This window comes from Coregonus lavaretus (assembly GCF_964263955.1).
Source record: "Coregonus lavaretus genome assembly, chromosome: 10".
Lineage (NCBI taxonomy): Eukaryota > Metazoa > Chordata > Actinopteri > Salmoniformes > Salmonidae > Coregonus > Coregonus lavaretus.
The window spans coordinates 19,895,156-19,921,691 of NC_139997.1; the positions used below are offsets into that span (position 1 = coordinate 19,895,156).

Here is a 26,536-nt window from a genome sequence, read left to right on the forward strand (position 1 = left end):
TTTTTATTAAATGTCAGTCAACACACGAAATGAATATGTTTATCAATGTAGGTGGTAGGCTACAAGGGTCACAAAATAAAGTGGTTAACTGTTGATCATGTTCATTTTGAAATACCACCCATTCAATAGTGTTTTTTCCCTACACTTACTTACTTTATTTATTTGACAGGGACAATGCACATCAATTAACATTTCTGTAAATGTGCCAGATTTAGCCAGCGGACTAGTTTCCATCTGTAGTCCCTCGGTTATATAAATAAAAAACATTTAGTGTCACAAACATTATTTACATAAAGTATAGCTAAGAACTCGTTCTACCAATAAGTCACAGATCAATCAGTAATAAATAAAAAGTACATTGACTTCAACATTGTTTTGACTACAACTACTAGTAGTCACCGATACAATCGGTCACCTTAATACAATGTTGTCCTACAATTTACGCCCATTAATTGAACGTGGACCAATCACATATTGACAAAGGTTTGTTCTCGACAGCCATCACTGCACGTGGACCTATCACTCTGCAGAACCTGGAACTTGGAAGACTGGCTCTTGCCGCATTACTAACAACTGGGAAATCGGACATCTCCTACTTCCGTCTTCAGTGCGTTCAAAACAACTGGGACCAGGGGAAAAACGAGCTCCGACTAGTGAAAATCGTTTAGAACCATCAGGAACTCGGGCTTCTCTCTAGAACTCTTTCCGACCTGAATATCACTGACGTCCTGATTCCACCTCGTTTTTCCGAGTCCCCAGTTGTTTTGAAAACACCATCTGTGGGTGGGTCACAGGGTCAGCGCTGTCCTCGCGGAACAACGACTCTAGTGGTTTCCACTAGATAGTACAGCCACAAAGTCAAAATCGGCTATATCGTACAAAGTCATAAAAGCAAAAATGTGCTTTTTTGTCCTCGCGGAACAACGATTCTAGTGGTTTCCACTATATAGCACAGCCACAAAGTCAAAATCGGCTATATGGTAAAAAGTAATGAAAGCAAACATTTGCTTTTTGGTCTTAATGTAAGGTTAGGCATAAGGCTAGCCGTGTGGTTAAGGTCAGGTTTAAATCAAATTTAAATAAGATGCATTGTAGATATAGGCGGGGTTTATGACTTTGTGTCTGTGGTAACTACTGACGACCGACTCGAGTGGATCCAATGAGATCACGCCGCGTTCTGGGCCCTATGGCGAGAACAAGCCGGTGATAGTAGGGGGAAAATATCAAGAAACCTTTATTAGTGTGGCTACGAAGAGGTTTCCAGTCAATAGATCAAGCCAACAGTAAGAAGCATACACCTAAATAATACGAGATAGACCGTTTTAGCTTTCTGCAAGTAAAGGCGTGCTCTTTCATTTTGTTGATATTTTTGTTTAAGCCAGCCTGCTTCAAAAAACTGAACTGCTGCTGGCTGGAGTGGAGAAGGTAAGGTTCTGGTCTGTCAGGTCAGTCATCAAGGTGCCTAGTTAGCTAGTTAAGTAATTGTTTTTCCATTATATTCTATCTAATTACTTGCAAATGCGGTTGCTCATTGGTCCATTGAAGCAGTCGTAGCTACCCGTTATTTGCTAACATAGCCTCATTTCAAATGAAATGGTTGAGGGATTTTAAAGGTGTGTTCTAGCTAGCTGTGTTTCTAAAAAGCATTATTTGTATTGTAACTAGTTAACGTTACCTAACTAGTAGACGGAACCCGTTTCCAGAACCCAAGACTGCTTTTTGTTTTTCAATGAATGGTCAAGGCATCACCTGCGCTGGGCGTCCATATCATTCATACTGTACGCCAGTGCTCCATGATGGGGCTAGAAGTTTCTACGTTCGTGTATTTGAATATGAACAACTGCATGCTATATAGCCATTAGTTTGCTGTTTGACACTTGAAATAGACATTAACTAGCCTATATATCCTTCATTTCGTAAAACGTGCCCTAGTCCGTAGTTAGAAAAAGTATTGCCTCACGTTGTCATCATGCTTCCTGACTTACATTTTAGTCATTTAGCAGACGCTCTTATCCAGAGCGACTTAGTTAGTGAGTGCATACATTTTCATACTGGCCCCCCGTGAGAATCGAACCCACAACCCTGGCGTTGCAAGCGCCATGCTCTACCAACTGAGCTACACGGGACTTGCCATCAGCACTTCAATTAACAGTCACAGAACTAATCTATTCTCAGGCTAATTAGATGGATTGCACGTTCAAGATCAAAGGGCATGAGTCATGAAACATCCAGTTACCTGAATACCCCTGGACAGTGAAGGTGGCATATTGTCCCCACCTAGAGTTTGGAACTGTGACGTCTAAAGAACCCTTATGAGGTGCTGAAGAGTAATGGCAGAGCATTATCTAAATATTCAAGTGGACTTCCCACTTCTGCACTGGTATGAAAATAGTTTCATATAGGTGAAATCAATATGGTGTATGACCACCAGGCATTTGCTTTCACCTCTCCTCCTGTTCGACAGTGCAGGTGAAGGAATGGACACACAAGGACAGGAGGCATCTTTGAGATGACCGTGTTACCTTACTTACTGCTCTAGAGCAGTGGTTCCCAAACTGGGGTGGCAGGAATTTTTTGGAACTCAATCCGGCTTTCAAATTGTAATAGTAGAAGGCACAAGGTGCAATTTTGAAATTGTGTAGTGCATCGGGATGTTCCCCAATTCTGGAAGGGGGGCCTGAGTGAAAAACTTTGGGAACCCCTGCTCTAGAGCAGCGTTTCCCAAAATCATTCCAAATGGATATTTGATCGCCGAAGAAGACTTTTAAAACAAATGACAACATTTGTAGCAAGTGGCTTTGTACAGGATGCAAAAACAGTATAGGAGAATGTATCTCAAAATAATGAACCAATTATTTCTTAAGCACACTTACCATGTCACCAGGAAGGCTGCTGTTAGCATTTGAAAATCTATGTTTTTGTTCTGTTTTGTGTGTACAGGTCACCATGAGGAGGAAGCTGACATTATGGGCTCTCTTCTGCCTTGTCCTGGCACTGCTGCCTTCACAAACGGGTACTAACACTACACATGGTTATTCCATCCAAGACACCTGCCCGCATCAAGCACCGGCAGATTCTCCTAACACCAAATTCAAATTTCAACGTAAATCTGAATGCCTCCATTTTGAGTGTGTGAAGAGAATGGACACATGCAGAGAATATAGTTAATCACATCACAATATGATGCATTGTCCATATTTGTACCTATTTACACACATTAATTTACTGATGCACGGGTGAACATTGATTTAAGTTCAATGTCAACTGATGCAAAGGACTTGTCAAATGTTTTGATATTAATCACTCACATTGCCACCATACCACTGTAGTCAGTGAGAAATCGTTGAGGCTAATCACCTTTAGTATTGTCTCACTTAAAATGTGTAATCATCATTTTGTTATTACAAAAGTACAGGTAATGGAATAATCATACCCATTATTCTGTCCATAAAGCCTCTGTTGCAGTCATGTCAGTTGACCTGGGCAGTGAGTGGATGAAAGTAGCGATAGTAAAACCTGGCGTGCCAATGGAGATTGCTCTAAACAAGTGAGTATTGCCATTTTCATTGTCTCTAACCATGTCATCACAATGGGTTTAGGACTTTGTGCTTTTAGATGGAAATCCCTATTCTGTTTCATGTTTGTTTGATATGTGTTCATAACTGTTAATATCCATACTCATCGCTAATGTTTGAGTAAGCTAGCTGTTGTTCTTTAGTGTTTACAATGTATGTTAACATGGAAATACCTAAATGGGCCTGTGCCAAGTGTGCTGAATGGTGAATGAAAATTGGGTAACTGAACATTTGTGGGAGAGAACTAAGGGTCAGGTCATGATAAAGATGATTTAAAAAATGCATTCTCAAAGCTTTAACATGTTTCAATAGTCTGTCTTTTCCTTCTTTGTGTGGCACAGGGAGTCCAGGAGGAAAACGCCAATAGCTGTGTGTTTAAAAGAAAATGAGAGACTTTTTGGAGACAGTGCATTGGGAGTGGTAAGACACTTTGTCGTAGGTAACCTACCAGGTCACACATTTTAAAATGTCTGTATCATACAGTTAGTACTCTGTACTCCCCCATGGGAATCAATAAAGTTAATTAATTCATATCTACACTGACATGGATTTGGATTTTTTTCTCCCACAGTCTGTGAAGAACCCCAAATTTGTCTATAGGCATCTTCAGAGCCTCCTTGGCAAGAAACATGACAACCCACAGGTGGCGGTCTATCAGAAACGCTTCCCCGAGCACCATCTGGGGAAAGATGAGAGTCGGGGCACAGTTCTCTTTAGCAACTCAGAGTAAGTCATATCTGATTTCCTCTCATTGGTTCCCTTTTCCTTTGTTTAGCAGTAGGTGATTGAGCCAAGTGATTCGTTGTTGAAGTACTGTTGAAGAGTACTAATAATACTGAAGTCTATGGGCTATTACCGATGAGGGGCAAAATGCTGACCCATGAACTTATTGGTTCAGTGTACGACGTTCCTTTGCATACTGCCCAAATGGAACATTTTAAACAGCCTGTGACAATGTCATTGATCCACTATGTCCTATGCTGTAGTTGTGGATAAGAGTGATTGGTTCTAATGTCTGCTCTGTTTTCCTGCAGAGAAATGCAGTACTCTCCAGAGGAGCTCCTGGGCATGGTTTTGAACTATTCACGTGGACTGGCTCAGGACTTTGCAGGTTTGTCTGTTCAATAGTAGAATGGGGGAAAGGTTGGCATTTTTCAACATTTTGTGTTATACAATTATTTTGATGTCCCCTTTACGGAATGTATTTTACTCTCGCTTACAGAGCAGCCCATCAAAGATGCAGTGATCACCGTCCCGGCCTTTTTCAATCAGGCAGAGCGCAGAGCAGTCCTGCAGGCCGCACAGATGGCAGGTGTTAAAGTCCTTCAGCTCATCAACGACAACACGGCGGTGGCGCTCAACTACGGCGTCTTCAGGAGAAAAGACATCAACAGCACAGCTCAGGTGCACTAACTAGGCTGCTTTTACATTTGTGTTTTTTATTTAACTAGGTTGGTCAATTGAGAATCAACTAGTAAGTTGCTTTGTGTAACCCTAGTCTTATATTCCTCTTGCCTGTTGTCTCGCTCTACAGAACATTATGTTCTATGACATGGGTTCAGGCAGCACAACAGCAACCATCGTCACGTACCAGACGGTCAAGACCAAAGAGTCGGGTACCCAGCCACAGCTCCAGATACGAGGAGTGGGGTGAGACAAAAGGACCTGTATACCCACATTTACACACACACACTGCAACACAGGATGTTGGGGAAAGCACACACCTTGACCTCTGCACTGATCAATATGAAATAAATACTGGTTTTGTGTTTTCATTCCATATACATTTTTTGTAATTTAGCAGACGCTCTTATCCAGAGCGATTTACAGTTAGTGAGTGCATACATTTTTCATACTGGCCCCCCGTGGGAATCGAACCCACAACCCTGGCGTTGCAAGCGCCATGCTCTACCAGCTGAGCTACAAAGGTATTGGGTTAGTGACACAATTTGTTGATGTTTTGGCTCTGTACTCCAGCACTTTGGATTTGAAACGATAGAATGACTGAGGTTAAAGTGCAGTCTGTCAGCTTTAATTTGAGGGTATTTTCATCCATATCGGGTGAACTGAACTTTTTGTACATAGTCCCCCCCCATTTTAGGGGACCGACGGTATTGGTACAAATTCAGTTACAGTGCCTTCGGAAAATATTCAGACCCCTTGACTTTTTCCTTACTTTACAGCCTTATTCTAAAATGTATTCAATAAAACATTTTCCTCATCAATCTACACACAATACCCCATAATCACAAAGTGAAAACAGGTTTTTAGAAATGTACTTACTTACATAAGTATTCAGTCCCTTTGCTATGAGGCTTGAAATTGAGCTCAGGTGTGTCCTGTTTCCATTGATCATCCTTGATGTTTCTACAACTTGATTGGAGTACACCTGTGGTAAATTCAATTGATTGGACATGATTTGGAAAGGCACACACCTGTCTATATAAGGTCCCACAGTTGACATTGCATGTCAGAGAAAAAACCAAGCCATGAGGTCGAAGGAAATGTCTGTAGAGCTCCGAGACAGGATTGTGTTGAGGCACAGATCTGGGAAAGGGTAGCAAAACATTTCTGTAGCCTTGAAGGTCCCCAAGAACACACTGGCCTCCATCATTCTTAAATAATAGAAGTTTGGAACCACCAAGACTCTTCCTAGAGTTGGCTGCCCGGCCAAACTAAGCAATCGGGGGAGAAGGGCCTTGGTCAGGGAGGTGACCAAAACCCAATGGTCACTCTGACAGAGCTCCAGAGTTCCTCTGTGGAGATGGAAGAACCTTTCAGAAGGACAACTATCAGTGCAGCACTCCACTAATCAGGCCTTTATGGTAGAGTGGCCAGACGGAAGCCACTCCTCAGTAAAAGACACATGACAGCCTGCTTGGAGTTTGCCAAAAGGCACCTAAAGACTCTTAGACCATGAGAAACAAGATTGAACTCTTTGGCCTGAATGCCAAGCGTCACGTTTGGAGGAAAGCTGGCACCATCCCTACGGTGAAGCATGGTGGTGGCAGCGTCATGCTGTGGGGATGTTTTTCAGCAGCAGGGACTGGGAGACTAGTCAGGATCGAGGGAAAGATGAACGGCGCAAAAGTACAGAGATCCTTGATGAAAACCAGCTCAGGACCTCAGACTGGGGTGAAGGTTCACCTTCCAACAGGACCACAACCGTAAGCACACAGCCAAGACCACGCAATAGTGGCTTCGGGACATGTCTCTGAATGTCCTTGAGCGGCCCAAGCTTATGACTACAAATTTGTTGGATGCATTTGCTGTTTAGGTTGTTTCAGATTATTTTGTGCCCAATAGAAATGAATGGTAAATAATGTATTGTCATTTTATTGTAAATATGTATAGAATGTTTCTAAACACTTCTACATTCATGTGGATGATACCATGATTACGGATAATCCTGACTGAGTCGTGAGAAAGTTACAATTACAAAAATATTATACCCCCCCAAAATATACGTATAAGTGAATTTGTCCCAATACTTTTGGTCCCCTAATAATATGGCGGGGGGGGACTATGTACAAATAGTGCAATCATCTCTAAACGGTTCACCCAATATGGATGAAAATACCCTCACATTAAAGCTGACAGTCTGCAACTTAACCTCAGTCATTGTATCATTTCAAATCCAAAGTGCTGGAGTACAGAGCCAAAACAACACTGGGTCACTGTCCCAATACTTATGGTGGAGCTATTACAAGCACATTTCTCAAAAATGTTCCTGACCTAACGGATGTTCTCCATCTCTGGCAAGGTTTGACCGCTCTCTGGGAGGCTTTGAGATGGAGCTGCGGCTGCAGGACCACCTGGCCAAGCTGTTCAACAAGCAGAAGAAGACCAAGAAGGATGTGAGGGAGAACCACCGTGCCATGGCCAAGCTTCTCAAGGAGGCCCAAAGACTCAAGACTGTGCTGAGCGCTAACGCCGAATTCATGGCACAGGTGACGGGACCTTCGCTGACCCCTTTTATTTATTTAGTATCTTTCACACCTGTCTTACATCATTCCCCTTACCTTTGCTGCAGTTGAGTAGTTGCCCGGCTACTCCTATGTCACCCATTGTGTTCTACTGTAGATGAGTAACCTTGTAAAATAATTACACAGGTGAAGCCATCACATTGCTTCTTTATCCTTCCATTCCCTGTCACTTCCCGTCTTACACCGTTCTGCACATTTAGAGAAATATGGTATTTTTTGGTAACGTCTCTTATGTAATGGTGGTGTTCGGTGTCGGGTGTGTAGTATTGTTAGACCTGAAAGTAAGCACCCATTCAATTGGGGAAACGTATGTTTATTGCTGCACTAACTCTATGCTGCACTGTCAGTGTTACTGTCACCCATAGTGTTCTACTGTAGATGTGTAATACTGTACATGTAAACCAAATATACTCTCGCTTTGTTGTTCAGGTGGAAGGGCTGCTGGATGACATGGACTTCAAGGCCAAGGTGACCCGTGTGGAGTTTGAGGCCCTGTGTGCTGACCTGTTTGAGAGAGTGCCTGGCCCCGTACAGGAGGCCCTCAGCTCTGCAGAGATGACCCTGGTGAGTCACCACAGCTTGTGTGTATTCATTAGGCACCAAATGGACTGAAACAGGAAGGGATTCCCTGGATTTGTCCAATAAGGAAATTTCATTTTCAATTTCCGTTGCAAAACGTAAAACATTTTCCATTGTGTGCCCTAACGAACATGACACTTGTTTCTCAATTGATCTTTTAGTTAATCAATCACTAACTTTATTTTACATCTTGGGGGAAACTTGCACAAACAACGACGCAGACAAAAGCATCAATTGACCCACAAAAAGACAAAGGAAAATAGCAGTATCAAAAAGATCACACTGTAACTTCACAAGACCCTGGATCTGTGGAATGGCTATGCTCCTTAGGATAAAGTCTTCTCTTAACATCCTATCACAGTTGCGTAGTAGAATCAAAAACTGAAGTAGAATAGTTGATGCCTGAGGTCTATGGGAACGAAACGTTGCACTTTGATGTAGGTTTGATATTAAATATCCTTTATTGTGTTCATGGCACAGTATCTTAACCCATAAGAGTCTAAGCCGGGGGAGATGGAGTTCTACTAACTAAATGAAATTATTTTAAGAAGGTCATACCAAGGATCATTTTAATTTTGAATTTAAGACCCCTTGAAGTATCAAAAAAATATAAAGAAACAATATTTGATTAAGAAAAACATGTTTTGGCCTTGCTGCTATTAGACCATACAAACACATTGAATAACAGATTCAATAAATGGAACAACAGATAGTCCCGTCCCCCCCCCCCCCCCCCCCCAAAAAAAAAAAACAATCTAAAGGAGAGAGATAAGACACAACAGGAAACACAATTATTTGGGGGACATATTTAACCCCTTTATTTTGGCACTAAACCATATATACTTCCATTAATTAAACTGGTACCGGGAGACCTTCAACAAGTCTTGTGAGGCCTGTGGGCGTCCTAGAGCAAAACAACCGACATGTTCGTGAGAGTCTCACCTTTGCACAGAGGGTTGATATTAGTGTGTGTAGCCCAAACTGTTTAGACGCTACAGACAGAACTTCAGATCGGCTGTATCGACTTCAGACAAGTCCCAAGATGCTTGTGGGGGTTGTAGAGCAAAACGTAGAGTCTCATCTTTCCATAGAGGGGTCATAATATACTGAACAAAAATATAAACGCAACAATTTTAAAGGGTTTACTGAGTTACAGTTCATATAAGGAAATCAGTCAATTGAAATAAGTGTGTTAGGCCCTAATCTATGGATTTCACATGACTGGGAATACAGATATGCATCTGTTGGTCACAGATACTGTAAAAAAAAGAAAAAGGGTACGACTGGTTTTCTGATCCATGCCCTGGTGTGACCACCATTCGCCTCATGCAGTGCGACGCATATCCTTCGCGTAGAGTTGGTCAGGCTGTTGATTGTGGCCTGTGGAATATTGTCCCACTCCTCTTCAATGGCTGTGCGTAGTTACTGGATATTGGCGGGAACTGAAACATGCTGTCGTACAAGTCGACGCAGAGCATCCCAAACATGCAGTCCATGGAAGGACAGTATGCAGGCCACTGAAGAACTAGGGAATGTTCAGCTTCCAGGAATTGTGTACAGATCGTTGCGACATGGGGCCGTGCATTATGCTGAAACATGAGGTGATGGCGGCGGATGACTGGCACGACAATGGGCCTCAGGATCTCATCACGGTATCTGTGCATTAAAATTGCCATCGATAAAATGCAATTGTGTTCATTGTCCGTAGATTATGCCTGCCCATACCATAACCCCACCACCACCATCGGGCACTCTGCTCACAATGTTGACATCAGCAAACCGCTCGCCCACACAACGCCGTACACATGGTCTGCGGTTGTGAGGCCGGTTGGACGTACTGCTAAATTCTCTAATTACAGACAGAAATACTCCTCTGTTTCATCTGCTATCTGGGTGACTTGTCTCAGATCCCGCAGGTAAAGAAGCCGGATGTGGAGGTCCTGGGCTGGCATGGGTACACGTGGTCGGCAGTTGTCAGGCAGGTTGGATGTACTGCCAAATTCTCTAAAATGAACATTCAATTCTCTGGCAACAGCTCTGGTGGACATTCCTGCAGTCAGCATGCCAATTGCATGCTCCCTCAACTTGAGACATCTGTGGCATTGTGTTGTGTGACAAAACTGCACATTTATATAGTGGCCTTTTTATTGTTCCCAGCACAAGGTGCCCCTGTGTAATGATCATGCTGTTTAATCAGCTTCTTGATATGCCACACCTGTCAGTTGGATGGATTATCTTGGCAAAGGAAAAATACTCTTAACAAATTTGTGCACAAAATTGTGAGAAATAAGCTTTTTGTGCATATGGAACATTTCTGGGATCTTTTATTTCAGCTCATGAAACATGGGACCAACACTTTACGTGTTGCGTTTATAATTTTTGTTCAGTGTAGTTTGTAGGCCAACCCGTTCAGACGATTTTGTGAGAAGACCGATTTTTCAGGATGTCTCATGGTCTGACAAACACCGCTCTAGCTCTGTTACCTTTCACCGCAGATGTGGAAGTGTGACATCGGTGGATGTGGTGGATTGAGACCCATCCAAAAACATATCTCTAGCTTAAACTGACAGATTGTTATGGGGATTGTTGTATTCTGCTAATTACATTTCTGCGAGGGCATGGACATCGACCTTAGGGGGTTAACTCTTGACATGTTTCGGCATGTCAAGCCTTCTGTTTGTTTATTTGCAAATACTGTAAGGATATCTTCCAACATTGTCTTCCAACAGGACGAGATCGAGCAGGTGATCCTTGTGGGTGGCTCCACCCGAGTGCCTAAGGTGCAGGAAGTGCTGCTCAAAGCCGTTGGGAAGTAAGTATGTCAACAGTTTCACTCAACACTGTCAATACCTGGGGCTCTACACTACAGGAAAAACAAACATGAGGGACATGTAACTCACAAGTTGGCAAAGCTCCACCTGGGATGAAAAGGCTTAAAAGGCTATTCAGATCCCAAATCTAACTTTCAAGAAGAGTTCACGTTCTTAGGCGTACACCATTTGTTGTGTAGATCCAGCTAGATATGCCTTAATTGCAAATGAATATGAAAATGTTTATTTTCTTATCTATTTGGAGTTGAGGCCAATGTTCCCTCAAAAAAATGTCTCGCCACTGAGCAGATTTCAGGTCTGCTGGCTGTAAACTTGAACGTTGTGAAAAGTCTGTGGAACTTCCGGCTGTACCCGTTTTAAGTTAGTTTTAACAGTGGCCAAGTAGGCTACTGTGGCTATTTGATCATAATGTAGTAGGCCTACCAGAGTGGCCTACCATCAAAAACAATTGCGAAAATGCATCCCATAACATTTAAACATGGAAATAGCTGTTCTATCGTTCCGCCAGTAGCAGCCAATGTGTGGTGTTCAATGTAGGCCTACATTCCATGAGACTTTTGGAAAAAAAACATGCAGGGCTTGACATTAACCTGTTTGTAGTTGTCCTTCAGACAAGGAGGTGACTGAAAAATGTTGTTGTGGTGTTTGATGTAAGAAACCACTTTACAAAATATAAATGTATTATTGTTCCCATACCATTATTATAGAGAATCAGACAAATTATGCTACCATCTGCCTATTGCCTACGTAGCTTATTCAAGCTTCTCTCAAAATACAACTCTGCCCCTTTTAAGACAAAAAAAAGCTCTTTACCTGACTCGCTTCTCAAATATGTCTAGAAATGTACACGTTTTATGCTCTTGTAGGAACCAATCACTCCCCCATTGCTGACTAGAAATTAGCTATAACTCACTAACTAGCAAAGGATATGAACAAAATGTGCACACGTGGCTACATGCAGCACTTGCATTGATCTCAAAACAAGCACATCTACTCATGTCCACAGCTGTAAACACAGTCCAGTTCAAAGTAATGGCACAGATCCATATATGGCAATGGTCGATTTGCATATAGGCCTACTGCAGCTTTGATTGGTTATGCCGCACCGCTCTGTGTAGAGTACGGGCTGAGTATGCGCAATAGAATCCTACTCCGACGCGTTCTGCTTACAGCAAAAAAAGGGAAACGTTGATAGTGTTAACTAAGAGGGAAAACTCTAGAAAGTTGAGAGAAGTTCAATCTCGTGCTCCTCTCCGTGGCCTGATATTTCTTCTGCGTGGCAGTCTCGGGCTGTCCGCAGCTTAGAGGGAACATTGGTTGAGGCATGTAGTTCGATATACAAACCATTTGACTGCTTTTGAGGTCTGAAAAAGTCTCTGGCCAACCTTGTTCTTGGAGTGAAATATCACTTTGACCTGACTGACTGTGTGTGTAGAGAGGAGCTAGGGAAGAACATCAACGCAGACGAGGCTGCAGCCATGGGTGCCGTGTACCAGGCCGCTGCCCTCAGCAAGGCCTTCAAAGTCAAACCCTTCCTGGTCAGAGAGGCAGCTATTTTCCCGATCCAGGTAACACATCCCACTCTTAACATTGAAACCCACCCCTTTTTAAAAAACCACATCCAAAATGAATGGAAAAGCTAAGCACCACAAAACTGGATATCATATGGTGCTCATCTTTTTTAATTCATTTTGGATTGTGGCATACAGCTGTATCTGTCTCTCACTCTCCAGGTGGAGTTCACAAGGGAGATGGAGGAGGAGGATGGCTCCAGGAGCCTGAAGCACAACAAGCGTATCCTGTTCCAGAGGATGGCCCCCTACCCCCAGCGCAAGGTAATCACCTTCAACCGCTACACTGACGACTTTGCCTTCTACATCAACTACGGAGATCTCAGCTTCCTGGGCCAGGAAGACCTCAGGTGAGCACCTCTCCAATAAAGTTGGGTTTAATAGGTAGGAATTTAGGGCCAGCTTCCTGGACACAGATTAAGCCTAGGACTAAAAACCATGCTCAATGGGGAATAATTTTTTTTTTGCCCAAGACTTGATTTAATCTGTGTCCAGGAAATCGGCCCATAGATTTACCCCACTCTGTGAGCCAATGCGGTCAAACAGCAAGGTCTGAAAATGTTTTATGTAGACAGCCTGGAAAATTAAGGATATACTATAGCAGCATTAGTTTGTCAGTGGCTATAGTCCTAATAGAATTTGCCTAAGGGGACAAATAAAGCAGATTGAATTGTAATGGAAGTGACAAACAGCCCAAACTTACCTGTTATGTTGCATTAACATTCAGTTATCATCAGATGAGTTCACTTGGGGGGAGGGGGTCTGATTTTTTTTTATTTTAATATATTTTTTGTCTGTCTTTTCTTTCTTCCACCAGTGTGTTTGGCTCTCTCAACCTGACCACAGTGCAGCTGTCTGGGGTGGGCAGCAGCTTCAAGAAGCACACAGATGCTGAGTCCAAGGGCATCAAGGCCCACTTCAACATGGACGAGAGTGGCGTGCTCCTCCTGGACCGGGTCAGCACCATAGAATTACTTATCGAATGGGAATTATATGCATCAGTGCAACCCTCTAATGCTTATGGCACTCCTTTCTGGAAGTACAAATAAACCTCAAATACAAAACGCATCAGGCATTTTACATTTTCAAGATGGTTGCAAAATACATCAAAATAATATTTTATATTTACATTAAGGGTTTGATGCATTTTGTAAGTACATGTAAAAAGTAAATTTAACTAAAAAAAAAAAAAATGTAAAACCTAAATTCCCATCGTGTTTGTATCTCTGAGGTTTTAAATCTACCCACATAAACCCAATTGAAATTGGCTTGGTTTGAAGTGATTTTGAGTTGATTTAGACACTATTGAACTCCATTGTTTTGGGGTAATCGATGTGGTGGTTTTAGCTATGATTTTATTTGACCTATCGCTTTAACTAATAGTTGTTTTCTTCAGGTGGAGTCTGTCTTTGAGACCGTTGTGGAGGAGAAGGAAGAGGAGTCTACTCTGACAAGTGGGTTTTATGCTAACATCGTAATCAATTGACATCTGATCACCCCCTTTAGTCATAATCATAGTAGAGGTGGGCGACTGCCAAAAATCACCATAGATTGCCTGAATTGATGAGAGAACGATAAGTTTAAAACATTAATGTGCACCGCTGTTTAAAAAAAATGATATTTTAAAATACTGCTACTAGTTTGATTGTTGTAGCCATCAATTGTACCATCAACAATCACCCATATTAGCAAACTTATTTAATTTCAAGCTTCACATTTCTCTAGTATAGGCCACTTATCGTAATGAACGATATCAGCAAAATGCCTGCGATAAGTGGTTGGTGTCGAAAATGTTCAGGTTATTGTCTTAGAATTAAGACATGGAAGAGACTATGATTTAGAGCTTTCTCTTTTGACTTGTCAGAACTGGGTAATACCATTTCCAGCCTGTTTGGAGGGGCCACCTCGGAACCCAATGCAAATGTGACAGAAGCAGTTCAGGTAACCCTCTACTAAATTACCATCCTAATGTAACATGCTCCAGAGTTCCTCCTTAAAACTAGTTCATGGCTGTCTAACTCTCTCTGCCTCTCCCCTATTGTCTCTGTATCCAGGATGAAGAAGAGGTTCATCCGGAGGCTGGGAAGGAGCAGGAGGAGCAGGGCCAGAAGGAGGAGGCTGCTCCCCAGGAAGAGAAGGAGGAGGCTGCTCCCCAGGAAGAGAAGCAGGAGCCTGGGGAGAAACAGCAGGAGGAGGAGGCCCCAACCCAGGAGAACACTGAGGGAGTGGACAGCAAGGCTGACCCTCAGGTAAGAGCTTGGCTCAGTTGGATTCCACATAAATGCCTGGGACGTAGCTGGGCCTAGTTCCACATTGTGGAATGTTCAGATGGAAATATGTAGAACAAAAATTCCTCTGGCATGTAGAATAAGGAATCTGGACAGCTCTATTCATGACATTTCTATCTGCAACATTCCACAATATTTGCCTTCTGAACATGGCCCTGGTTTGTTTAGCGCAGACTTGGGGTGTATTCAGTGCTGTTGTGTTTAATGAACGTTCCAAAATGTTAAGTGTTGAATGGAACATTTGGTTACAGAATGTTGTCAGTAAAGCAGATATGAGTGGTGTGTGTGTATACTAACCTCACATTAATTAGTTTTAGCTCATTCTCTGTTTGAATTGGACATTAAATAACTGTCATTTCCAGGTCGCAGTTGTAAATGAGAACTTGTTCTCAACTGGCTTACCTGGTTAAATAAAGGTTAAAAATAAACGATGTAAATGAGGCTCTCTTGAATAAACAAGTTTCCATGAACTATTAAAAAATGATCTTTCTCCGAGCAGGATGAAAAGGAGGGAGCCAAATCCGGAGAAGAGGAGAAAACGACAGAGGAAGCAGCAGAGGAAGCGGCAAAGACTGAGGCAGAGGAGAAAGCCAAGCCTCAGAAGAAAACCAAGATCTCTGAGGACGTCGCAGTGGAGCTCCAAGTGAACGACATCCTTAACCCTAGCTTGGAAGCCATCACCTCCTCAAACAAGAAGTATGTCGCTCTATCTTTCCTTCTGACATTTTAGACGGGTTCAAATGTGCAGGGTGGGGTAGCTGAAATGATTTTTCAAGCTATAATAATGATGATATTGATGTAGCATCGTGACTTGTCAAACACCTAGCGACTTCAGAGGTTTTGAATCTCGGTGTAATGGCTAAGTTGTTTGACAGACGCGTAGACCCAGGTTTGAATCCCGGCAACCTCCAAATTCGCTGCAATAATAATGTTTTTGTTTTCTTCCTTTCAGGCTCCAAGACCTAACTGATCGAGACCTGGAGAAACAGGAGAGGGAGAAGACCCTAAACAGTCTTGAGGCATTCATTTTTGAGACCCAGGTTAGAACAGCACCCTTACAGTACAACACCAGTATATTCTCTGTCTGGCTCTCTCGCTCTGGCTCTCTCTTTCTCTCACACAGGTTTATAAAGCCTACACCTCCCCCCCCCCCCCCCCCCCCCCCCCTTATTCTCTCCCCCTCCCCTTATTATCTCCCCCCTCCATTAGGACAAGATGTACCAGGAGGAGTACCAGGCGGTGGTGTCGGAGGAAGAGAAAGAAGCCATCACAGCCAAGCTGAGTGAGGCGTCGGCCTGGATGGACGAGGATGGCTACACTGCGGCCACCAAGGAGTTGCGGGAGAAGCTGCAGGAGCTCCGGAAGCTGTGCAAGGCCATGTTCTTCCGTGTGGAGGAGCGCAGGAAGTTGCCTGACCACCTGGCCGCCCTGGAGAGCATGCTCAACCACTCCAGCTTCTTCCTCAGGTGGGTCACAGCAGCTCCCTTAGAGATCTAGGATCGGCTTCCCCAATCATAACCTTAACAATTAGTGGTGACAATGGAAAAACTGACCAAAGATCTATTATTTATTTACCCTTATTTTTACCAGGTTAGTTGCCTGAGAACATATTCTCTTTTACAGCAATGACCTGGGGAAGAGTTACAGGGGGGAGGAGAGGGGATGAATGAGCCAATTGGAAGCTGGGGATGATTAGGTGGCCATAATGGTATGAGGGCCAGATTGGGAATTTGGGATCTCCTTCCTTAGACCAGAGGGAAGAGTGCCCCCTACTGGCCCTCTAACACCACTTTCGGCAGCATCTGGTTTCCCATCCAGCGACCGACCAGGACTGACCCTGCTTAGCTTCAGAGTTTAACAAATGCATCCATTTGACATGGGTCTTCTGTGGTTTTTCCTTAAGGAGCGCCAAACTCATACCAGAAGACGACCAAATCTTCACTGACGTGGAGCTGAAGACATTGGAAAAAGTCATCAACGAGACCACTGTATGTAGTTATGTTTCGTAAACTCCTATTTGTTTTAGTCATCGCATTTGTCAATGATATTATTTTGATCTACCATTATTACCTCAGGAATTTGGAATTACACCATTTTTAGATGACATTGTTCAAAACAATCTATATGGAAGTGTTTCACTTTGAGTGCCCTCGTTGTCCATCGTTTGTCGTCAATGTGGACCAAAGAAAAATCATAACCTTTTATCATTTTTTGTTTTATTTTAACCGCCAACACCTCACCCGCCTCTCCTCCACAGACGTGGAAGAACACCACAGTAGCTGAGCAGGAGAAACGTTCTCCCACGGAGCGGCCCTTGCTGCTGTCCAAAGACATCGAGTCCAAGCTGTCTTTGCTGGACCGCGAGGTCAACTACTTGCTGAACAAGGCCAAGTTTGCCAAGCCCAAGGCCAAGCCCAAGGCCAAGAACAACAGTACCACCTCAGAGAGCAGCAGCAAGGCCAACAGCAGCAACACAGAGGAGAAAGTCATACTTCCCAAGGAGGAGACCAAAGACGAAGGTGGGAGAGAGGGGGGAAAACCAACACATTTCTGTTATGGTACATGTGCTTCATATAAAGGGGTCATGTTCAGTAGGGCACACAGTAGCAAAACATTTTAAAACTAATTTAAGTGTATGGACTGTTTATTGGACATATCCAGGTAGTCCCTCCCTGTTTTAGTAAATGTTCTTCCGTTTGTTACGTAATGAAGGGGGTTCCTCAGCAATGATGATCTGTAATGAATGTGTCATTGGCAAAGGAAGTGCTTTTGCAGACTAGTTCACATGACGTGTGATATCTTGTCAATGATCCCTTTTAGACAACAATGTAATCACAGTCCCCTCTTTTCATTGGTGGCATTTGTTTTCATTCAACAGAAGGCACTGAGGAGGTGCAGCCAGAGGAACCTCCCATCAAAGAGCCCACTGGACATAACACTGACTCACCCAGCCAATCACAGCCTACAGATAAAACTGCAAGTGCAGGTACGTCTGTCATAGCAAGAGCGTCTGCCATGGCAACTACCTTTTTGCGTGTGCAAATTGGTACCCAGTTGCCTTACAAGTTATCGCTACATAAGTGGGCATCTGACGGAAAGGAATATAATTGGGCATTCCATTCAAGGTGGAGCAACTGTCTGCATCTATGAAAAGGAAGTGTCTTATTTTGGTTTTATACCAAGTCATATTTGTAATACTGTGCTGCTATATATATATTTGAGTATAATATTGTATTCCTCCTCCCAATTTTCAGAACCAACAGAGAAAAACCAGTCAGAAAACCACATAGGGGATGAGTTATAACAGCTGGAACTGAAGAGATCTCATTTGTATTTATTGACAATGTTTAATTGTTCACGTTCCCACAATTTATTTATTTATATAAATATAAAAAAAACTATTTTGTTGCTTTGGTTCTGTTTTTCCAGCCTTTTTTATTTTGAAAACCGGAAAGTCATTGGATCAGCTCAGACACCTTGAACTGTCTTATTCCCTCCTCCCCCTCCTTTCTCACTTTCTGTTCATCTTCATCCCCCTTGGCCGCCATACATCTTTGGAGACCAAAGACAAAGGTGGGAGAGAGGGGGAAAAACGCAACACATTTCTGGCCATGTCTAGACTTGACAGTTCATGCATCTTTAGTATTCTGATCATAGAGTTCTGATCATGGAATTCCGAACGCGTCATACGTCTACACATACATTTTAAATGTGTCCACAGTGTGTCCGGATTCCCTGTTTTCCGCATTATATTCAAATGCCAGTATGCATTCTACAAACGGTGGAATAGGCTAAATATGATAACACAACAACTGATGGCAGTACCTAACTACTATAGCTAACTAGCCAGCAAGCTACCAAGCCACGCTAAAAGGATTTCAAAACGGGTTAGCATAACTCTAGCTAAACAAAAAATAGTTGTTCTAAATATTAGCTAGCTGGCTAGCATTTGAGGCCAGCGAAGAAGTTCTTCACACGCTAGGAACTTATTTCCTTCGTTATAATGAAAAGTGCCCCTCGGTCCCAAAACAAGTTTTCTGGAGACTTGTGGGAGGAGTGCTGATGACGTCGCCCACTATATGTGCTTTAGGTAGGTAGCCTGATTTGAGTCCAGACTGAGGAGAAAGCCGCAAACGATGCAAATCTGACCACCACCTGAAGTGGTCAGCCAGATCTGAACACAATCAGACCACAAAGCGACTTTTGTGCATCTAAACCCAACTTTTCAATGTGATCTTCGTATACTGATAAAGTCGCATGTAAGTGTAGAAACGCCAAAGTTATGGTACATGTGATATATATATATTTTCAATCACTCACTACCAGTCAAAAGTTTTAGAACACCTACTCATTCAAGGGTTTTTCTTTTATTTTGACTTTTCTACATTGTAGAATAATAGTGAAGATATAAACTATTAAATAACACATATGGAATCACGTAGTAACCAAAAATGTGTTAAACATAAAAAATATTTTGATTTATTTGAGATTCTTCAAATAGCTACCCTTTGCCTTGATGACAGCTTTGCACACTCTTGGCATTCTCTTAACCAGCTTCACCTGGAATTATTTTCCAACGGTCTTGAAGGAGTTCCCACATATGCTGAGCACTAGTTGGCTGCTTTTACTTCACTCTGCGGTCCGACTCATCCCAAACCATCTCAATTGGGTTGAGGTCGGGGAATTGTGGAGGCCAGGTCATCTGATGCAGCACTCCATCACACTCCTTCTTGGTAAAATAGCCCTTACACAGCCTGGAGTTGTGTTGGATCATTGTCCTGTTGAAAAACAAATGATAGTCCCATTAAGCCCAAACCAGATGGGATGGCGTATCGCTGAAGAATGCTGTGGTAGCCATGCTGGTTAAGTGTGCCTTGAATTCTAAATAAATCACAGACCGTGTCACCAACAAAGCACCCCCACACTATAACACCACCTCCATGCTTCACGGTGGGAACCACACATGCGGAGATCATCCGTTCACCTACTCTGCGTCTTACAAAGACGCAGCAGTTGGAACCAAAAATCTCAAATTTGGACTCTAGACCAAAGGACACATTTCCACTGGTCTAATGTATGAAAATGTATGCACTCACTAACTGTAAGTCGCTCTGGATAAGAGCGTCTGATAAATCACTTAAATGTAATGTCCATTGCTCGTGTTTCTTGGCCCAAGCAAAGTCTCTTCTTCTTATCGGTGTCCTTTTGTAGTGGTTTCTTTGCAGCAATTCGACCATGAAGGCCTGATTCACACAGTCTCCTCTGAACAGTTGATGTTGAGATGTGTCTGTTACTTGAACTCTGTGAAGCATTTATTTGGGCTGCAATTTCTGAGGCTGATAACTCTAATTAACTTATCCTCTGCAGCAGAGGTAACTCTGGGTCTTCCTTTCCTGTGGGGGTCCTCATGAGAGCCAGTTTCATCATAGTGCTTTATGGTTTTTGCGACTGCACTTGAAGAAATGTTCAAAGTTCTTAATTTTCCAGATTGACTGACCTTCATGTCTTAAAGTAATGATGGACTGTCGTTTCTCTTTGCTTATTTGAGCTGTTCTTGCCATAATATGGACTCTGCCACTCAAGGACATTCAGAGACTTGTCCCGAAGCCACTCCTGTGTTGTCTTGGCTGTGTGCTTAGGGTCGTTGTCCTGTTGGAAGGTGAACCTTCACCCCAGTCTGAGGTCCTGAGCACTCTGGAGCAGGTCTTCATCAAGGATCTTTCTGTACTTTACTCCGTTCATATTTCCCTCTATCCTGACTAGTCTCCCATCCCTGCTGCTGAAAAACATCCCCACAGCATGATGCTGCCACCCATGCTTCACCGTAGGGATGGTGCCAGGTTTCCTCCAGGTGTGATGCTTGGCATTCAGGCCAAAGAGTTCAGTCTTGGTTTTATCAGACCAGAGAATCTTGTTTCTCATGGTCAGAGTCCTTTTTAGGTGCCTTTTGGCAAACTCCAAGCGGGCTGTCGTGTGCCTTTTTACTGAGGAGTGATTTCCATCTGCACCTGAGCTCAATTTTGAGTCTCATAGCAAAGGGTCTGAATACTTATGTTAATAAGGTATTTCTGTTTGTTATTTGTAATACATTTGCAAAAATGTCTAAACCTGTTTTCGCTTTGTCATTATGGGGTATTGTGTGTAGATCGATGGGGAAAATAATTTAATTCATTGTAAGGGAAGTCTAATGTGGATATAGGGAAGAGGTCTGAATACTTTCCGTGTGTGTGTGTGGTCATGTTCAATAAGGCACACCGTAGCAAAATGTTATGGAGCGTTTTATTGGACAAATCCAGGTAGTCCCGCCCTGTTTGTAAAAGTTATTCCGTTTGGTACGTAATGAAGGGGGTTCCTCAGCAATGATGTTCGTCTGTAATGCATGTGTAATTTGCAAAGGAAGTGTTTTTGCAGACTTGTTCACATGACGTGTGATGATTTTGTCAATAATCCCTTTTAGACACACATTTTATCATCAATCACAGTCCCCTCTTTTCATTGGTGGCATTTGTTTTCATTCAACAGAAGGCACTGAGGAGGTGCAGCCAGAGGAACCTCCCATCAAAGAGCCCACTGGACATAACACTGACTCACCCAGCCAATCACAGCCTACAGATAAAACTGCAAGTGCAGGTACGTCTGTCATAGCAAGAGCGTCTGCCATGGCAACTACCTTTTTGCGTGTGCAAATTGGTACCCAGTTGCCTTACAATTTATCGCTACATAAGTGGGCATCTGACGGAAAGGAATATAATTGGGCATTCCATTCAAGGTGGAGCAACTGTCTGCATCTATGAAAAGGAAGTGCTTTGTTCAGTCTTTTCCTTTTGTCTTTAATTTGGTTTTATACCAAGTCATATGTAATACTGTGCTGCTATATATACAGTGAGGGGAAAAAAGCATTTGATCCCCTGCTGATTTTGTACTTTTGCCCACTGACAAAGACATGATCAGTCTATATAATTTGAATGTTACGTTTATTTGAACAGTGAGAGACAGAATAACAACAAAAAAATCCAGAAAAACGCATGTAAAAAAAATTATTATAAATTGATTTGCATTTTAATGAGGGAAATAAGTATTTGACCCCTCTGCAAAACATGACTTAGTACTTTGTGGCAAAACCCTTGTAGGCAATCACAGAGGTCAGACGTTTCTTGTAGTTGGCCACCAGGTTTGCACACATCTCAGGAGGGATTTTGCCCCACTCCTCTTTGCAGATCTTCTCCAAGTCATTAAGGTTTCGAGGCTGACGTTTGGCAACTCGAACCTTCAGCTCCCTCCGCATATTTTCTATGGGATTAAGGTCTGGAGACTGGCTAGGCCACTCCAGGACCTTAATGTGCTTCTTCTTGAGCCACTCCTTTGTTGACTTGGCCGTGTGTTTTGGGTCATTGTCATGCTGAAATACCCATCCACGACCCATTTTTAATGCCCTGGCTGAGGGAAGGAGGTTCTCACCCAAGATTTGACGGTACATGGCCCCGTCCATCGTCCCTTTGACGCGGTGAAGTTGTCCTGTCCCCTTCGCAGAAAAACACCCCCAAAGCATAATGTTTCCACCTCCATGTTTGACGGTGGGGATGGTGTTCTTGGGGTCATAGGCAGCATTCCTCCTCCTCCAAACACGGCGAATTGAGTTGATGCCAAAGAGATCGATTTTGGTCTCATCTGACCACAACACTTTCACCCAGTTCTCCTCTGAATCATTCAGATGTTCATTGGCAAACCTCAGACGGGCCTGTATATGTGCTTTCTTGAGCAGGGGGACCTTGCGGGCGCTGCAGGATTTCAGTCCTTCACGGCGTAGTGTGTTACCAATTGTTTTCTTGGTGACTATGGTCCCAGCTGCCTTGAGATCATTGACAAGATCCTCCCGTGTAGTTCTGGGCTGATTCCTCACCGTTCTCATGATCATTGCAACTCCACGAGGTGAGATCTTAAATGGAGCCCCAGGCCGAGGGAGATTGACAGTTATTTTGTGTTTCTTCCATTTGCGAATAATCACACCAACTGTTGTCACCTTCTCACCAAGCTGCTTGGCGATGGTCTTGTAGCCCATTCCAGCCTTGTGTAGGTCTACAATCTTGTCCCTGACATCCTTGGAGAGCTCTTTGGTCTTGGCCATGGTGGAGAGTTTGGAATCTGATTGATTGATTGCTTCTGTGGACAGGTGTCTTTTTATACAGGTAACAAGCTGAGATTAGGAGCACTCCCTTTAAGAGTGTGCTCCTAATCTCAGCTCGTTACCTGTATAAAAGACACCTGGGAGCCAGAAATCTTTCTGATTGAGAGGGGGTCAAATACTTATTTCCCTCATTAAAGTGCAAATCAATTTATAACATTTTTGACATGCGTTTCTCTGGATTTTTTTGTTATTTTGTCGCTCACTGTTCAAATAAACCTACCATTAAAATTATAGACTGATCATTTCTTTGTCAGTGGGCAAACGTACAAAATCAGCAGGGGATCAAATACTTTTTTCCCTCACTGTATTTGAGTATAATATTGTATTCCTCCTCCCAATTTTCAGAACCAACAGAGAAAAACCAGTCAGAAAACCACATAGGGGATGAGTTATAACAGCTGGAACTGAAGAGATCTCATTTGTATTTATTGACAATGTTTAACCGGAAAGTCATTGGATCAGCTCAGACACCCTGAACTATCTTATTCCCCCTCTCACTTTCTGTTCATCTTCATCCTTCTCGGCCGCCAAACATCTTTCCCCCTCTTACTTTTACATGGTGAGCAAGGAGCACTTACGAAGCCTGGAATATCCATCGAATGAACTGACCACAAGACTTCAAGTTTGTATTCTACTATCGTGCCCTAAAGGTTTAGGTATACTTTCCTACATGTAAACAACTTTATTTTGACAACTGTATGATTGCCCTGCATAGAACAGAACAAGTACCTGATACAAAATGTTTAGTTTTGGTAGGACTAATTATAACAGGACTCAATGTTTCCTCCACAGCACCACTGTCAAAAATTGCATCGTTAATCGCATTCTGTGATCAGTAAGGGTTGTTGTGATTTGTCCTCTCAAGCACAGTTATCCTCATCTCTTCTGTTTTCTCTACGCAAATCTTGCTTTCATTCATTTTTTTGTGGGTTTTCGTGTGTGTGTGTGTGTGTGTGTGTGTGTGTGGAAAGATATCGAAGGGGCTGGAGCTAATGGATGCTCCTCTTGGGAAATGGAATGGGTTTTAGTTGTCTTTGAATATTGAATTCCTCGGTTTAATGCCTTGTATTGTGGCTGATTTAAAATGCATAAACAATCCGTGATGTGTGTATACAATATGCCACAAAGGCGCAATTATTTGTCATCCAAATATTATAATATTGACGACCAGTCGTTAAATGTGTTCATAGGCGTAAAATCCATATTTTATGCTTTTCAGAACCCTCTCTCCATGGTCTTAATATTTCTGACAATTAATCAATTAATTAGCATGAGGGAAACATATTTTTCAATGAAAGTACATCTATCTTCATATGCAATACTTACTTGCAGTTTCTCTATAGATTGTACTCAATACAGATAGTTCAGTAAACTTACTTCAATCACCAAGGTGCAATTTTGGGGCTGCCATGGGTTGTGTTCAGTAGGTGAAAAAAAATTATAAAAAAATTGGTGTGGTGTGAAATGGATGTGTATGGATGCCAGTATGAATTTGAGGACTGCTCAACTGTGTTGCACTGACTGAAGAATAAGCAGATAATATTATCCACGTCTCAAGATGCTTGAATCTAGCAGAGTGTGTGGTTCCTGTTCTTTGCATCACCTCAGATGGTGCGTGAGGGGGGGGGGGGGGAAATAAACTAAATAAAACGGGATTGGGAGATGCCAACAATGTTTTGTTTCGAAACTGTTAATAAAAGTTTTTTTTTTTTTTTTTTTTTATGACAGGGTGATGAACAGTGGAATGTGTGTTCTTTTTCCCCTCAATCTGTCTTTAAAAATAAGAGGAGGTGGGTCTTCAAATACACATTTTCAAAGGTACCATTGTAACTCTGGGCTAGGGTCGATTTTGTAAATCAAATAATCAAAGTAATGGTTTCTCTCCATTTCATTGCGTTTCAATTCCAGAATGGTCTGTGTGAATGTGTAATTGACCCCAATTTGAAGACCAGCAGGACAGATTATGAAGAAAGATTTGACCATAATTGGAAACAAAATGGGTAATTTATTATATTTTACTTGTATAAAGGGTATGTCAAGTGTTTATAATGAGTATGGTTTTATACACCGATATTTGTAAAGACTGGGACATTTTAAGAAAAAGAACTGGATAGCAAATATAACATTTAAAATATGATTTGATGGACAACATTGAAAAGGAGCCCTTGAAACCCTAATACACCAAAATATGTAGTCATTTTTTATTGTGACATATTATGATTATACTAGATATTATATAGCATCCATTTGTACTTGTCCATGTCCCTAAACAAAGAAGATAACCCTTAATTCCAAAAACCAATACCAGACCTTCAATGCCTTAATTGAAATAAACGATTTAAACATGCAGTGCTATATGTGTAGGTTACACAGATATATTCATATGGATAAGTGCTTTTATTTCAGCCTGAAATTTGCTAGTCATCTTTGGACTAAAAACCTTCCTGCCTCCTCACTGGCTAGTAGCCTAGACATGTTTAGACCAGCCAGCCATGCCCATGTGCTATTTCCTTGAATAAACTGTGTGGATGAAAACAATATGGTCAACTGGTACGCTAATTAAGTTATTGCGTCATTGCACTGACCCACCTAGTCCTTTAGGTCAGTGAGCATAAACCACCTTAAGAGTATCCTCCAACAACTGTCACTCTTGTGTAGAGTAGAGCGTTGTCTTCTCCGCGGCCCCAATGGTCCTTGGCACAACGATCCAGTACGCCATAAAGGCTACCATAGAGATACAGAGTGCACCAACAACCCCTGCTGCTATGGCAACCCCCTGCACAGATTGATGTTTTTCCCCGACTGCTCAGCAACTGCCAAGAGAAGGACACAGGTTCGGAGAAAAGACTTCACAAAGATAGTTTTTAGACAAAACTTTAGTAAAATTATATCCTTTGAAATTAAAATATGAAGTACTCAATATAGGGAAAAGGTTGCGGTGTCTATATATGTATACATTACCTTCAGAAAGGATTCATACCCCTTGACTTAATCCACATTTTGTGTTACAGCCTGAATTAAAAATTGATTGCTTTTCTCACCTATCTACACACAATACCCCATAATGACAAAGTGAAAACATGTTTTTAGAAATGTTTGCAAATGTATTGAAATTGAAATACAGAACGATCTCATTTACATAAATATTCACACCAATTTGCTATGACACTCCAAATTGAGCTCAGGTGCATCCAATTCCTTTGATCATCCTTGATTTATGGCTACAACTGTGGCCAATTCAATTGTTTGGACATGATTTAGAAAGAAACACACCTGTCTATATAAGGTCCAACAGTTGACAGTGCAGAAACTATACCGTGAAGTCAAAGGAACTGTCTGTAGATCTCCGAGATAGAATTGTGATGAGGCATATATCTGGGGAAGGGTATTAAACCATTTCTAGAGTGTTGAACGTTTCCAAGAGCACAGTAGTCTCCATCATTGGGGAAATGGAAAAAAGATGGAACTACCCAGACTCTGCCTAGAGCTGGCTGTCTGACTAAACAGAGCAACCATGCCAG

General features: G+C 42.4%; 1 protein-coding gene across 5 annotated transcripts; it reads left to right on the plus strand.

Moving 5' to 3' along the window:
- The first annotated feature begins 495 nt into the window (after nt 1–495).
- Nucleotides 496–25,553, plus strand: LOC311135993 (hypoxia up-regulated protein 1-like). Of its 5 annotated transcripts, none has more exons than XM_084170040.1 (25): nt 497–1,283; nt 1,379–1,425; nt 2,941–3,013; nt 3,454–3,547; nt 3,917–3,995; nt 4,147–4,301; nt 4,610–4,686; nt 4,798–4,979; nt 5,110–5,225; nt 7,339–7,525; nt 7,991–8,125; nt 10,870–10,952; nt 12,407–12,539; nt 12,705–12,892; nt 13,360–13,498; nt 13,939–13,996; nt 14,407–14,483; nt 14,597–14,791; nt 15,330–15,526; nt 15,783–15,870; nt 16,040–16,296; nt 16,734–16,818; nt 17,088–17,349; nt 17,709–17,816; nt 21,353–21,699. In XM_084170040.1, exons 3-25 carry the CDS (start codon nt 2,947–2,949, stop codon nt 21,622–21,624), a joined length of 3,234 nt encoding a protein of 1,077 aa, XP_084026166.1. In that variant the 5' UTR covers nt 497–1,283; nt 1,379–1,425; nt 2,941–2,946; the 3' UTR covers nt 21,625–21,699. The 5 variants fall into 5 exon arrangements, with proteins under 5 accessions (XP_084026167.1, XP_084026166.1, XP_084026165.1 ...); XM_084170042.1 differs by adding an exon at nt 23,361–25,553 and having other exon boundaries at nt 498–1,425; nt 21,353–21,460; XM_084170041.1 differs by lacking the exon at nt 1,379–1,425 and having other exon boundaries at nt 496–1,283.
- Nucleotides 25,554–26,536: the final 983 nt, after the last annotated feature.

Bases quoted from the DNA above. Each gene is read 5' to 3' on its own strand.
- LOC311135993 (XM_084170041.1), top strand. From the start codon at position 2,947: ATGAGGAGGAAGCTGACATTATGGGCTCTCTTCTGCCTTGTCCTGGCA. The intron at 3,014-3,453 runs GTACTAACACTA...CTGTCCATAAAG, and splicing joins ACTGCTGCCTTCACAAACGG to CCTCTGTTGCAGTCATGTCA. The intron at 8,126-10,869 runs GTGAGTCACCAC...GTCTTCCAACAG, and splicing joins GCTCTGCAGAGATGACCCTG to GACGAGATCGAGCAGGTGAT.